The sequence below is a fragment of the Diorhabda carinulata genome, chromosome 4, assembly GCF_026250575.1.
Source record: "Diorhabda carinulata isolate Delta chromosome 4, icDioCari1.1, whole genome shotgun sequence".
Classification (NCBI taxonomy): Eukaryota; Metazoa; Arthropoda; class Insecta; order Coleoptera; family Chrysomelidae; genus Diorhabda; species Diorhabda carinulata.
The window spans coordinates 32,111,581-32,125,297 of NC_079463.1; the positions used below are offsets into that span (position 1 = coordinate 32,111,581).

Below are 13,717 nucleotides of genomic sequence, written 5' to 3' on the forward strand. Positions count from 1 at the left end.
CTCACTTCCGATAGTTTTATCACGAAATCAATTTTTGCGATAAATATTTATCTAATTAGAATGTTCGTTTTGGCAACTCCGCGCCGAACTTTCCGATGAGACGGTTCCCAAATGCCAAGACAGGAGGAGAATGAGAATGCAGACGTTCCACGATGCACTTCTACAACAAATTTTGCAGACGAACAGAAAGAGAAATCCAATAACGATCCAATATGAGCGACAAGGACGACTAGTCGCTGTTAAGTTGGGTGAAGGACCCAGACATAAACCCGCTTTACACCAACCTATAAAAACAGAGGTGGATTCGCCTATAATTCAAAATTTATTCTTAAATTAAGTTTTATGATATTCATACATGATTATTTGTTAAAATGGATACTTTTTAAAAAATTTTGACAATTTTCTTCGCATTACACATATATTTGATAATAAATATTCGAAATATGATATGAATTAGTTTTTTCATCGTATAATCGTATAATAAAATTGTTTTAAAATGTCAACTTCTACATTACTATTTATTTTCAATGTATTTTAATTTTGAGTCGTTTCATTACGTCTATAAATAATTGAAATGGTGAATGTTTGGAAGGGGTCATAAGAAATTAATATTTTCAAGAATTTGTTTTTTTTTTCAGTGTATTTAAGATAAAAACGACACCTAAGTTTTAAAACCAAAATTTCAACACTTTTTTGACAATAAAAACAAAATGTTCAATAGGTCAAAATTTTTATTGTTTGTTCTAAATTTCGAAATTTTTTTTCATATCAATCCAATTCAAGTTTAAATGAAATGAAATTATAATGGTATTATTATTTTTATTAACAAATTTTTATGCACTAAAAATATTAATTGTTCCATTTTTTATGTCATAAACAAAGCCGGACAAATTTTCAAGGTATTTACGGTTTTTGAATTTCGTAAAAATGTTTAAATTTGGTTTTTCAAACCATTTTTATTTTGAATAAAGCAAAATGAAAAAAAATATGAAAGTTTTTTATGAAACTAGGTGGACCCCATTTTATAAAGCTTTATTGATAATAATATTCAAATTTTAAAAATCCTATTTTTTTATGTATTTCTTGATAAATTTTTTCGATTTAAATAGCAGTCCTTTTATAAAAATATTGACAGATTGAACCGTCTATTATTTTGGAATTTTTAAAACTATTCGTTTTAAGAAAAATGAAATTTTTATATATTTCAATCAACGTATAAATTTTCACTAAGTTCTGAAGCCGTACCTGTTTATGGTATCTCCGTTCGTTATGTCTCGGTGACTTCCGTGCTTAGTCGCTTTCTCATTGGACAGGTCGTTGGATTTCCAGTCAGCTTACGAGATTCTTCACTTTGGTTGTGTCGTCGTGGTCAGTTATCAACTCATACAACTATCAGAAGCCGGCAGAAGCGGATGTGCTTTCAGTGCGGTATAAAATGTGAATTGTATCTCCTTATCTTCTTTAAATCGGTGTGATATTACAATATATCTCTTAATTGAATCAAATTGTAGTGCTATTGTGTACTTATTTAAATTAAGTTAGAAGCATTTGATATTGTGTTAGATAAAGTGAATAATGGTAGAAACTCGGATTTCGTGATGACGTCACGTCACCTTGGACTCTTTTTTTTTTCTTTTTTGGCTATCATACAGTCCTTCGAGACATTCTTTCAAGTATTCAGTTGTATCGGCAGGTGTCTAGTAGTGTTTGCTACGTGATTACGATTTTTTTGTAAATTATCAGTAATATTGTGAAATATTTCACATTTTTTTTGAGTGTCAAATATGGATTATCAAGTGAAACTATTCGTTTATGTTTTTATACGCAGGTAAGAAGGTTAATACTAAAAAAAAAGCAAAAATATGGTTGAATTGATAAGATGATTGTTGATAATCTAGTTCGAAGTCGTATAATTTGGTTATTTTTAGTATTTATGCAACGTATGAGTTTTTTTTTTCAAGTTTTCGAGCACTAATTTGGAAAAATATCACCAAAAAAATAATTGCGTTATATTAGTTTGTTAATTTTCTTATTGGAATACAACAATCAATATACAGTCGAAATTGCGTGGTATTTCAACTCGATTCCAAACCTAGGTACGTAACATTCAACGATTCTGCGTCTATTTTCAATTAGCTATTTTTTTTTATACAAACTATTTATTTTCCGGTATTAATTAAATTTTTTTTTCGAATATTTTTCCAAATGAGAATTAACGGAACATAGTTTGTTGTAATATGATATTTGGAAGTTTAGGTTTCAATCTAGTGTAATTTAGTCGATGAACTAGATTCAAAATTCAAATGATTTAGTTCTTTTTTAGGTATACAAATATATTGCTAAAAGTTTTTCATGTTTTCATTTCGACCTCGTAATATCGTGACCTTCTTTACGTTGGGGTTCTTGGCTAACAGTCAATTTGTTATTTCAAAATATAATTCCCTCTTTGCTTTAACGCCCCCATAAGGGTCTATTAATTTCACATCGACAGCTGCCTTTGATCACGAAACGTCTGTTTATATAGCGTGGCCAAACGAATATATGAATACAGTATGATTTGATTAACGAGTTGGGTATATTATGGTGTTCTATGGAATACAAGATGGTTTCTATTCGAAATCTCGTTTGATACGAGCTTTTGTTTGGTTATATACGTCGAAAAATATGTTTACGTCTTCATACAACGCGAAAATTAATTAGCATAAACTAAAATAGTACGTGGAAATTTCGCCGAAACTATATATAATGTTTTTCAAACTGCGAATGGAAAAATTTCGATTTTACTATAATCTGATAAATAATTCATCAGGTTTTATCAAGTTAAATACTGAAATTACCCGTAGACCACCATTAGAAAGCTCTACAGAGGAAAATGATTCTGTATCGGGGCTATCCGAACCCAATATAACTACTAAAAACGTCTGTTTGATTGGGTGTTAAACTAATTTTTGATAGATGTCGCTAGCCACGTCGTTTGCATTAATGCTTGAGTCTAGAATATTTAGGAAAGTCTCTGATTATGAGCGAATGGAAAGGGAATCCAAAAACAAAACTATTTTATGCTTTACGAAGTTGTTTTACAGAAATAGATCATCATTTGTCGTTGGAAAGTGTCATTTTCGAAAAACAAACCGTCATTTCTCTTTAGAGATGGCGTTTTTCAAAAACAAAGCATAATTTATATCTAAACAATTGCTTAGAGTCCTGTCCTGTATCAATTTGTGTAAAACAACACTTTTTGTCGTCGGTATAGAGATGGGAACAGTCGTTTAAAAGTAACAGGACTAAATGCCACGTGTTAAATTCCTATTAGTTCGAGAAAAAATTTAAATGAAATAAAAAACCTTTTGTATTATTGTAGAAACATATCCGAGGAGTTGTCCTTAACGACACAAGAATAATGATTAGATTCTTGCTTCATCAGTATTTTGAGGTTAATACGAAAGTTTTTGATTGTTTAAAAACTGTTGGACGCTGTTATAATCGTTTTATGATACAAATCAATCATTTTTTATGAAAGTTATTGAGAAAAATGAATCAGTTCATTCAGCGGTTCCGAAATGTACACATCGGGCGACAGTAGCCGAAAGTAGGGCATAAAATGACAGTAATAGAGATCAACTGACAGTAACAGACATCTAGTGACAGTATCCTAAAGTGAAACGTCGAATGTCACCAATTGACAGTGACAGATGGTACTAAACAAGAGTAAAAGACAAACGTTATTGAAACTGTCTGAAGATTTTTTTTTTTTTTTTTTGAAAAAACCAAATCCAATGATTATAATCGTGATTATTCATTTGGATTGTACCTACTCGATTAAATTTGCGTTGCGGTAAATTTACCGTATCGTGTGAACAGGCTATAAGTCTAAAATCAATTTCCATTATGACGATATGCTGGATTGTGTTATTAGATATAGTTGCTGACATTTTTATACTCAAATTTCATCCAATTTCGTTTTTTTTTGAAATTGGATTAGAATAATTTATATAAAAAACCGTCTGAATTAGTCATTATTTGATACTTATAAAGTTAAGTCAATCCATTGATTTAGACCGTTACGTCTATTGGAATTTGGATACACCCCTCGTATATTGATTGTATAAATCGATTCAATTTTTTGGAAAAAACAATTTCTACATCTGATTGGATAATACGAACGATTTAAAAATCGTAACAATTGAAGAAAATACTTGGCGTTACATTTCATAATGTACGGGGTGTGTGGTAAAAGTTTTTTGACGGTTCGGTATGATTTTAGTTACAAGATGGTGAAAAATTGGTTTCGACTAGTAATATATCGTATTTTTATTGAAAAAAAAAGTATGTACATTTGAAATTCAGTTAAATCATTTTTATTTTAATTAAAACTATATTAATATTTGATGTGAATCGCATTTTTGGTCGACCTGCCACCGTATTCAACAGATCTGGAGAATTATTTGGAAAGATTATATATATTTATAAATTAAAAAAAATGTGCTGTTGCTAATAAGGGTGATTATGATTATAAAAATGTCTTGATTCATCGTTGAGTAGAAAAATTTTCTTACGACCCTCGTATACAGTCCTGATTTTGTACCTAGTGACTATTTCATGTTACCAAAGTTTAAAAAAAAGTGTTTCTCTTCAGGTTAGGTCCACCGAGCTTTGTCTGGATGTTTTGTATTTTTTTTTATACATTCCAATACTCATTTTTTACCAAAAATTTGCGTAATTATTTAAAAAAAAAACAGGATATTTTGGTTACTATGTTGGTGAGTATCTTTATTGGTCAAAATACTTTTGAAAAAAAATTGTAACCCGAAATTCCGATCTTCACTACTTGACTTTTTGTTCACGTATACGAGGTGCTATGAATAAATAATTACAGAGATTAATAAAAATCGGCATAAGTCTGGCAACACCGTCGAAAAAGTGCTTCAGACAGTTGCGTCTGTGCCACGATAACACGAGTAGATAATTTCCGAACTCGCCGCTACCGAATCGTACGATAGTGTGCCAAAAATTCTTGAAGGGGCTCTGTTGTCGACGCGCCGCGTTTTTGTACATAGAAGAAACCAATTACGATGACCTTGATGTTCGATGAGAAGAAATGGATAATTTACTGGTTTTTGCGAGCGCTACCTCGGTGCCTAGGCTGTATTATCTACTAGTCAGGTACCTGAAGTAGCGCGCGCAACGGCTAGTGTAACCGCCTGTTGCTAAATAAGATGTCGCCGTTTAACTAAGAGAGGATTTCGTTTGTTACATGTCTATTGTACTTCATCAGGTGCTCTGGTATGTTAAGTTTCCCGACACCTGTTGGAGTGCACCAACTATGTAACGTAATTCTACAAAAATGGAGGTTGTCGGAAGAAAGAAATCAACAAATGTCTTATTTCATAAATATATTATACAATATTAACTTCATACACTATAGTTTCATTGCTAGTACTAAATTCATAAAGTAACAATTTCAATTGGGACCATCTGGTAATTTTCGAATACGGCGGAAGAACCCAAGTCAAATCCAACGGATCCATTTTTTTACCACCGAGTATGACTTCTACTTGCAACTGTGAGTTAATTCGAACACTGCATTTTATTTTTGCTATCGTTTCTTGTTTCATTTTATAAAAAGTAATTGTATTCGGAGAATTTATAACCTAAAAATATTTTTAAATTATTGAAATCCTAAGCCGGCCCTGTTTCGTATTCCTTTGCACGCCGCTGGATTTGATAATTACAAATTTACCGCCTTAATTCGACACTTGGCAAATGCGCGAAACGAAGAGACAGAGGTTAATAGAGGTGGACAAATATTTTATGACGGAACGGTTGATTGCAGTACCAGTACAAGGTATCTCTAAAGAAAGTTCTCTTAGAAAAAAACAATTCAATAAAAAGAGTTTATTGGAAAAATGTTTGTGATATATAAAAAAATATTCTGGGAATTTATTCCTCGACATTAATATCGTCTAAAATGTAAACCGTTTACGGCTTCTTGCAATATTCGAAGTCGACCATGTTTTTACACGCCGCTGGATTTAATAATTACAAATTTACCGCCTTAATTCGACACTTGGCAAATGCGCGAAACGAAAAGAGACAGAGAAAGCTTATTAATAGAGGTGAACAAATATTTTATGATGGAACGGTTGATTGTAGTACCAGTAATCGATTTCGGTGCATATACAAGGTATCTCAAAACAAAGTTTTCTTATAAAAAAACAATTTAAAAAATGTTTGTGATGTATATAAATACCCTCGTATAATGTAGTAGAGTGCAAAAAAAATATATGTTCGCTACAAAATTATTATTCAAATTATTTTTAAAAACAAATTAATTGTTATCTTGAAGTGATGCACTTAAATTCGGGGAACTGATACGAAAATATTTTAAAATATCGTTTTCGTTCGAACCCAGTGCGTAGTACTCGAAGTTAATTGTGACAGGGACGGATCCAGGAATAATTTGAATAAAATTTTATAATACTATTTTACAAAAATTAGTTATTTATACCTGCCATTGTCGCACTAAAACGCCCAGCTTTTGTTTATATTTCAATCTTATCAAGCTAAAATCCAAAATAAAATCCGCAATATTAATTCCATCACAATCCGCAAAAGTTTCCGGTACAACATCTCTGGATGGTAACATAAACATATATTTCGGAAAATAGACACGTGGTTTCGGCGATGGGAATATATGAGGTGGATTCAACTCTATAAACAATAAATGTTTCAAGATATGTCTTCTAGGTTATGTAGTATCAATATTTTCATTTAAATTTTGTAAATGCATTGATCGTGTGATTGACAGTGATTAAAAATAAATTTATTTTGATTTTTATTTGTCCCTTAAACTCCCAAAACAAACATTTTATCTTGGAAACAATAATTGTGATAAAAAAATCACGTGATCGGAAATAGAAGGTGAACCAATCAGCGGCGAATGACGTCACTAAATAGTATACACCTGTTACGTATCCGATTAGACATTCATTAAGATATCTCGTGTCAGAAAAAATATATCGGCCTTCAATTTCGCATTTTTGATGTTAATTTAGTCAAATCTTGAAAAACCTGCTCAAACTTTTTTGCTTCTATTCAAATTTATCCAGAGGAATCACAATATCTAAAACAACATAAAGATTGCGGAATCGGATTTACAGGTTCCCACTCTCCCCCATCTCTATTTGATGAAGAATTTGATTTTAGTATATAAAGTACAAGTTGATATGGTAAATTTTAAAAAATTTCACTTTTTTAATTATATATTTTCAAATACGCCCTCTAGGCTACGCCGTTCCTGAAAAATGGCCGACGGCCATTGTTGATTGTTCACCAGTTACAATTCAATAATTTTTTTGTTTATATTTACTTCGAAACGTATTTAACCTATTTCCACCTTGATATTGGGTATTATCACAACCATAATTTTTGGTACATCATAGTTTTAAATGAAATATTCGAATGAAAAGTAATTTTTTCTTATTACTAGGTCAGGAAACGTAAACTTCTTTTGAAATTTGTAGAAAGCGTTTGTACGTTTACAACTTATAGAGTTGGCAACACTGCTTTAATTGACAACCCATTTAACAGCTGATAGCTATTTTTTATTTTGATTTCACGTTTGTTTGTGGATTAACTTACATCAGAACAACGCTTACAAATTGTTAGAATGTTTTATCAAAATAATGATTCTATTCGTAAAAAGTTTCGTCCATTTTACGACGTAGATAATATTTCTATTAATGTGCGAGTCAAAGAATATGGCGGCCATATTGTTATTAATTTTTATTATAAATATTGAAAACGTCTTACCGTGAAATCCTAATTGCCCTTGTACACCAAAATGTACCTTGCAAATTACAGATTTCTGACCTATAGCTGTATACAAATCTGGTATAGCAGCTATCCAAGATCGACGTGTATCTGGGTTGGTCGGAAAATAGAAAAATTCGTCGATTTTCAATTTGACACCGCAAGATGGAACGCAACAGGTATACGTTCTAGGCTAAAATACAAAATAATTACGGAAATTACACCGAAAAGAAAATTTTATTAAGAGGTCTACAAAAAACGAATTCTTATTTATTATTCTTATTTATATCGCCATCTGTCAAACAAGGACGATATTAAAAATTGATCATTTATTTCGCAGCTAACTTCGTGGTACTCGATTGAAATATAATTGTTTTATTATAAAAAACAAGTAAGAGAAAATGTTTGGATAAACACTTTATTTTATTTTTCCTTTCCATCATTATTTTTATAATATTTTTGTTTTAAAAACTACTTTTTCATAAGAGTTTTGGTTATCATCATAACATCTATTATGACGCAAATACATCGTTGTCAGATCTTTCGTTTTCCTGGCGAAACCATCCGTTTCAAAATTATTTAAACTTAACAGTTATGAAAGAAGTAACTCAAAGAATGAGCATGCGCATACAGAAATTCAAAGGGTCTTGCGTATTTAAATTTACTATTTTATTTTAATAAGAAAAGTACAGGGCAGGTAATTTGTTTAGAATAAAAAATTCCCAATATTTTCAGAATAAATAAAAATTTGACATCAATGTAATACTACCATAGTATCAGACATTTTATCAATACAAATTTATAAGAATGAAATGTGAGACATACAGATAAAGGATACATTTTTTTTCACGACTTGGTAGAATTGAAGGTCATATCAAAAATCGTATATCAAAAATGCTACGAGAGCGAAATGTACGAATATTTCACAATGGAAATATATAAAAAGATTGTTTTTATAAAGTTATTTTCTAAATATAAAATTTAATAGGACAAAAAAAATTTAGTAGTTTTTTTTTATTTCATTATAATATTAAAAGTACTTGCCATTATAATGCACAATCTTTAAAACAATAACACAATCCCTAATCGATTATTTCACTTTGACATAATTAAATCTGTCAATATTTTCGGATTTCTATGATATATTTTAAAAAGCATTCAACATTTTGACATATGTCAACGGTTTCCATGTAAATTACTTTGACAAACAAGAATTTTCTAATGTCAAAATTTTATTTTACACAATAGATTTTACCATTTAATTAAATATATTGAACGTTTATTGTTGACTTCTTCACACATTATTATGATTCTTTCAATCTCATATGACTCAATAACAAACAATTTATAATTGTTGCATTAGCATTTAGGGTGGATTTGATACATAAAAGTGGTATATTTCGATACATCTGACAACTATGTAAATATATTTTACATAATTTAGGTTCATGAATTTTACGTCTTAGCTTGATTATGGGTGGGTCTAAAATGTACTAGAAAATGAAAATCAATAAAACGATATGAAAAAAATATAACCGTAATTAAACAACCCAATGTAAAATAAATGAAGATGGTAGCCGTGAATGCTTTTGATAATACGTAATAGTATAATAAATTCTAAACTTCGTTTTATTTATATGAATCGCATCGGTTTTATGGTTCTAAAGTGCAATTTCAAATTTTAATCTTTTATTTGAAAATATTTCCGAAATATACGGCGACATCTATCGCGGAATTACCTAACGTTAAAGATACGTTTACAGTTCTCTAAGTTCAATCGATAAAATAGTAAACATTCATACCATGCACTTTGTTGCCAAGGTAGAGAATTACTGGAATTACTTACTTCGCATTTTGTTTAAGTTCAGTGTATATAATCTTTGGGTTTAGTTTCCGAAAGATTATAAAGAACTAAATAAATTACGATACGTTAATTACGTACAACAAAAAGCAAAAAAAGAATCGGGTGTGGAGGGTTAAAAACATTTTAGAAATCGCGAAAATTGTCGTAGATTAGATGCTGTCATGTTTTGAATTATTGTGATAGTTGGCAATTTTGTGAAATTCAGGGAATCACACTTATTTCTTATTTGTGACTCAATATTATTTCATCATACTGAAATAAATCACAATTTGTAAGAATTTTATGGTAAGTACTTTTTCTATATCTATTTATTTATTTATATTTCTACAAACGTATTTTTACTTATTTAAGTAATGAGTCATACTCGATGTTATTAATAAATCGTGAAAAAAATCATTCTTTCTATCAGACTTTCAACTTGAAAAAGAGATAAAATATTCTGATATCATTTTTAAACATTCATAAAATTGTTTAATTTATCCAACTGTGCAATTAGATAGGGTTTTATTGTATTAAATTTACATTTCACCCTCCATATACATATGCCAGTAAATTGCATTCGAGATTACCGAATCATCAAAATATTTTAATAATGGATGCGGTTGGGTATATTTATCAAACTATACATTTATTTACGGTCCACAAGTTTGAAATCAAATCAAACAAAACGTAACCGTCTAATTGTTTTATATTAAAATAAAATTTTCGATATATTCAGTTATGTGTAAAACATTCGACAAGATTTTGTAGCAGGTGCAGGATAAGTTCATTCCAAAGATGTTCGATAGGATGTAAGTCCGGACATATCAAATATAGGTTTTGATAAAATGTTTCGAGTTGATGATATCACTTTATCTCGAGGTGCATTCCTAAACGGTTTTTTAGAAAACCTATTACACGAGAAAAAATCTAGTAGCTAGTTATTTAATTTAGTATTTGTCTATTAGCTATTTGTTAAATTTATTCATTTTCTTTATATTAAAATGTTTGTTTATAGTATTTCTTTTATTTATATTGATTTTAATTTTTTCACGAAATTTCCACGTGATAATTTTTTTCCGGAAGTAACCTAACATATTATATTATTGGCAACATTGTAATTACGCAAATAAGAATCTAACCAGTCTATCGTTGGTCACATAAATAGTAATAAAATGATAGATAAACATACGATGGCAAAATTTATTAAAACGTTCTAATTATTTCTAAAATGATTTTGAAATCGGAGTTTTCATTTGTTCTACTGTTTTTCACGTTTATTTCTAAATATGTCAGGTAAGTTTGTTTTGGACTCAATAAATGCAAAGAAATGATTTTTCTTTATCCTATTATACGAACATTTACATTGTGTAACTCAGCTGATTTGTAAATACTTATTTAGTTATAACAAAATTATCGTGTTTATGAAAGATAAAAAAGGTTGTTGAATAAATTTGTAAACTGTCTATTTATGTTTTACAAAAAAATAATTATTTTTATAACAGGGCGGGTTTTATACGTCGTATCAATTAAAAAAAAATTTCGTTTATATTAAATTTATGCTTCTAAATGGTTTTAACCTTATATTCTGTCGAATTTATCCCTTTTTATAAGGATAATTGTATATTTTTAATAAAAAATATGATGTTATCACTTTTCATAGTACTTATCAAATACAACATAAAACCAAACCGTCACCAACCCCTTACCACGATTGGGATTATTTGATGTTCTCTCAACGATGGGCTATAACATCGTGTGCCGAATGGCAAGCAGCCAAACCAGACAATAATTGTACCATGCCGTCAAATAAAGACCAATGGGAGGTCCACGGAATATGGCCTACGAAAATAGGGACAGAAGGTCCTTTATTTTGCCCTTCTGCTATACACTTCGACCCCGATCTTCTGGATCCTCTTTTAGATGATCTCAAGGAACATTGGACTAATATAGAAGGGAATACAAAACCTTATTCGTTTTGGAAACACGAATGGGACAAACATGGGACTTGTTCCGTGACATTACCACTGCTGGATAGTATTCCAAATTTTTTTATGAAAGGTTAGTCATTATTCATTCATAATTTTATTTCAAAATATAAACTTTTGATTTATTTGTGGAAATTTCATATTTTGTTCATTGACACTAAATTTCGTTAACCCTGGTAGTATTTCGGAAGTTAATGGTTAAACTTATATTACTTCTATTTGATCATCCACTTCTATTATTAAATTATCTTCACGTTAATTTGATAATTTGTGGGGTTAATGTAAGTTTCGCTTTAGGGTACATTTGAACTACCGGTTAATATTTTTTCTTAGGTTTGGAATGGAACAAATTATATAATCTTACCAATATGTTAGCACAAAGTAACATAGTTCCAAGTAGTAACGGTTATTCTGTAGAAGAAGTAGCCGGTGCAATTAAATCAATTACAAAGTACGACCCGATGATCCAGTGTGTTGTAGATCCGCATACTAAGTTATCGATGATAAGCGAAATTAGGATATGTCTTAATAAATCATTTGAACTAATAGATTGTGATCCGACGAATCCTGTTAATAATAAATTGAAATCGGTGATAACGAATTGTGGTGAAAAGAAACCAGTTATGTATTTAGCTGAGGTTCCTAATAAATTAGTATCATACCAGATGGATTATATTGATGAATATATGGAGGAGGAGATGATTAGAACGTCATTCTACATGGAATTTTATGAATTATTGAAATTTCTTATTTGGATTACTATTTAAATTATTTTTTGTATAGGGTGAAGTTATAAATTATTTTTTTTTCTACAGAAATTTGACTTAAAGTTTTTTCATTCGAAATCACTTTAAAGCCGATTGAAATTAGGTTGAATAAATGCAAAGGTTTTTATAATAATTTAAGGGTATTACAGGGTTATAAGGTTGTAGATAATTCTTAAAAAATTATTTTTTTTGTCTAATTTTTCATTTATTTTAAACTTAGAGTAAATTTTGTTGTTCTAGTAAAGAACAATGGTTTAATTCTTCATTAGGGAACATTTGTACTCATTATTTAATTCAGAATATATATTTTATCAAAGTTTTAACAAAAAAATGACATTTTTTCATTATAGTTCAGACATTTTCTCAAAATTACTGCTTTTAACTCTACATAGAGTATTTTTTAAATTTCGGTCAAGTTTTTAATTGGATAAATCTAAAAAAAAAAACAATTTTTTGGCCCAATTTTTCATATATTTTCAATTATTTCACCCAGGAAACCAGTTTGTTCTTGTATTGAAGAACTAGACATCATTAAATAATTTCTTATTGATATATTTAACTTCTGGTGTTCGAAAGGATGTAAGCATCGGGAACATCAAGGGAAATTTACATTAGTTCACTAAAATTTATGAAAAATTGGTTTATCTGTACATTAGGGCACATTTATACCAATTATTTGTTATATATTTATATATTTATTATTTTCAGAAAATCTTAGAATTGTATCAGAACTAATTGTTATAATATTTTTTAATAAATAAGCCATAATAATTCCATCCTTATTAATTGGAAGCTATTTAAACATAAAAAAACTTTATATTAAGTAGAAAATACTTAGAAACGAGATTAGAATCATTGTGTTCTATTTCTGTATCCTACTTAACACTATTTACTACACTGTCTAGTCCTTCAAGGATTCCATAAACATCTAGTTCAGTTAATTAGTGTTAGTGTAGTGTACAGTATGTCACAGTTCCATAAATTCCAACTTCGTAACATTAAATTTGTACAGAAAACTTCCAGCATACTTTTATATTTGTATATTTATCCGGTAACATTGCTAATGATACGCTGTAATTTTTTTTTATTTATAATAAATGGTATATAATAAAAGTTATAATTATTGGTTTCATTAACACTTTTATCAAATAAAAATTATTCTTGTGGTCGAAATTTGGATTTGTTCAAACTAGCAGTTACTCGTTACAAATTTAGGCCCCTAGGTTTCATTATCCAGCTTGATGGTGCTTAGAAAATTACCGAAATAGTTGTTCAGATACAGATTTTCCACTAGAATTGGTTTCGGA

At 29.5% G+C, this 13,717-nt stretch overlaps 2 protein-coding genes across 3 annotated transcripts; one reads left to right on the forward strand and one right to left on the reverse strand.

The window, feature by feature from the left end:
- Positions 1-5,378: 5,378 nt before the first annotated feature.
- LOC130893049 (uncharacterized) lies at positions 5,379-8,596 on the reverse strand. Its single transcript, XM_057798816.1, has 4 exons — positions 8,582-8,596; positions 7,813-8,005; positions 6,509-6,711; positions 5,379-5,651 (listed from the first exon to the last, which is right to left on the reverse strand). The coding sequence occupies exons 1-4, from the start codon at positions 8,594-8,596 to the stop codon at positions 5,397-5,399; spliced, it is 666 nt and encodes a 221-aa protein (XP_057654799.1). The 3' UTR covers positions 5,379-5,396.
- Positions 8,597-9,617: 1,021 nt separating this feature from the next.
- Positions 9,618-13,530, forward strand: LOC130893473 (ribonuclease Oy). Of its 2 annotated transcripts, none has more exons than XM_057799645.1 (3): positions 9,618-9,961; positions 11,319-11,716; positions 11,977-13,530. In XM_057799645.1, the coding sequence occupies exons 2-3, from the start codon at positions 11,383-11,385 to the stop codon at positions 12,408-12,410; spliced, it is 768 nt and encodes a 255-aa protein (XP_057655628.1). In that variant the 5' UTR covers positions 9,618-9,961; positions 11,319-11,382; the 3' UTR covers positions 12,411-13,530. The 2 variants fall into 2 exon arrangements, with proteins under 2 accessions (XP_057655628.1, XP_057655627.1); XM_057799644.1 differs by lacking the exon at positions 9,618-9,961 and adding an exon at positions 10,753-10,951.
- The last annotated feature ends 187 nt before the right edge of the window (positions 13,531-13,717 follow it).

Coding starts and splice junctions, on each gene's coding strand:
- LOC130893473 (XM_057799644.1), top strand. CDS start 10,887: ATGATTTTGAAATCGGAGTTTTCATTTGTTCTACTGTTTTTCACGTTT. Junction 10,952..11,318: donor TTTATTTCTAAATATGTCAG/GTAAGTTTGTTT, acceptor CACTTTTCATAG/TACTTATCAAATACAACATA. Junction 11,717..11,976: donor TCCAAATTTTTTTATGAAAG/GTTAGTCATTAT, acceptor ATTTTTTCTTAG/GTTTGGAATGGAACAAATTA.
- LOC130893049 (XM_057798816.1), bottom strand. Junction 6,712..7,812: donor AGGGCAATTAGGATTTCACG/GTAAGACGTTTT, acceptor TATTGTTTATAG/AGTTGAATCCACCTCATATA. Junction 5,652..6,508: donor TTTTAGTGCGACAATGGCAG/GTATAAATAACT, acceptor AAATATTTTTAG/GTTATAAATTCTCCGAATAC.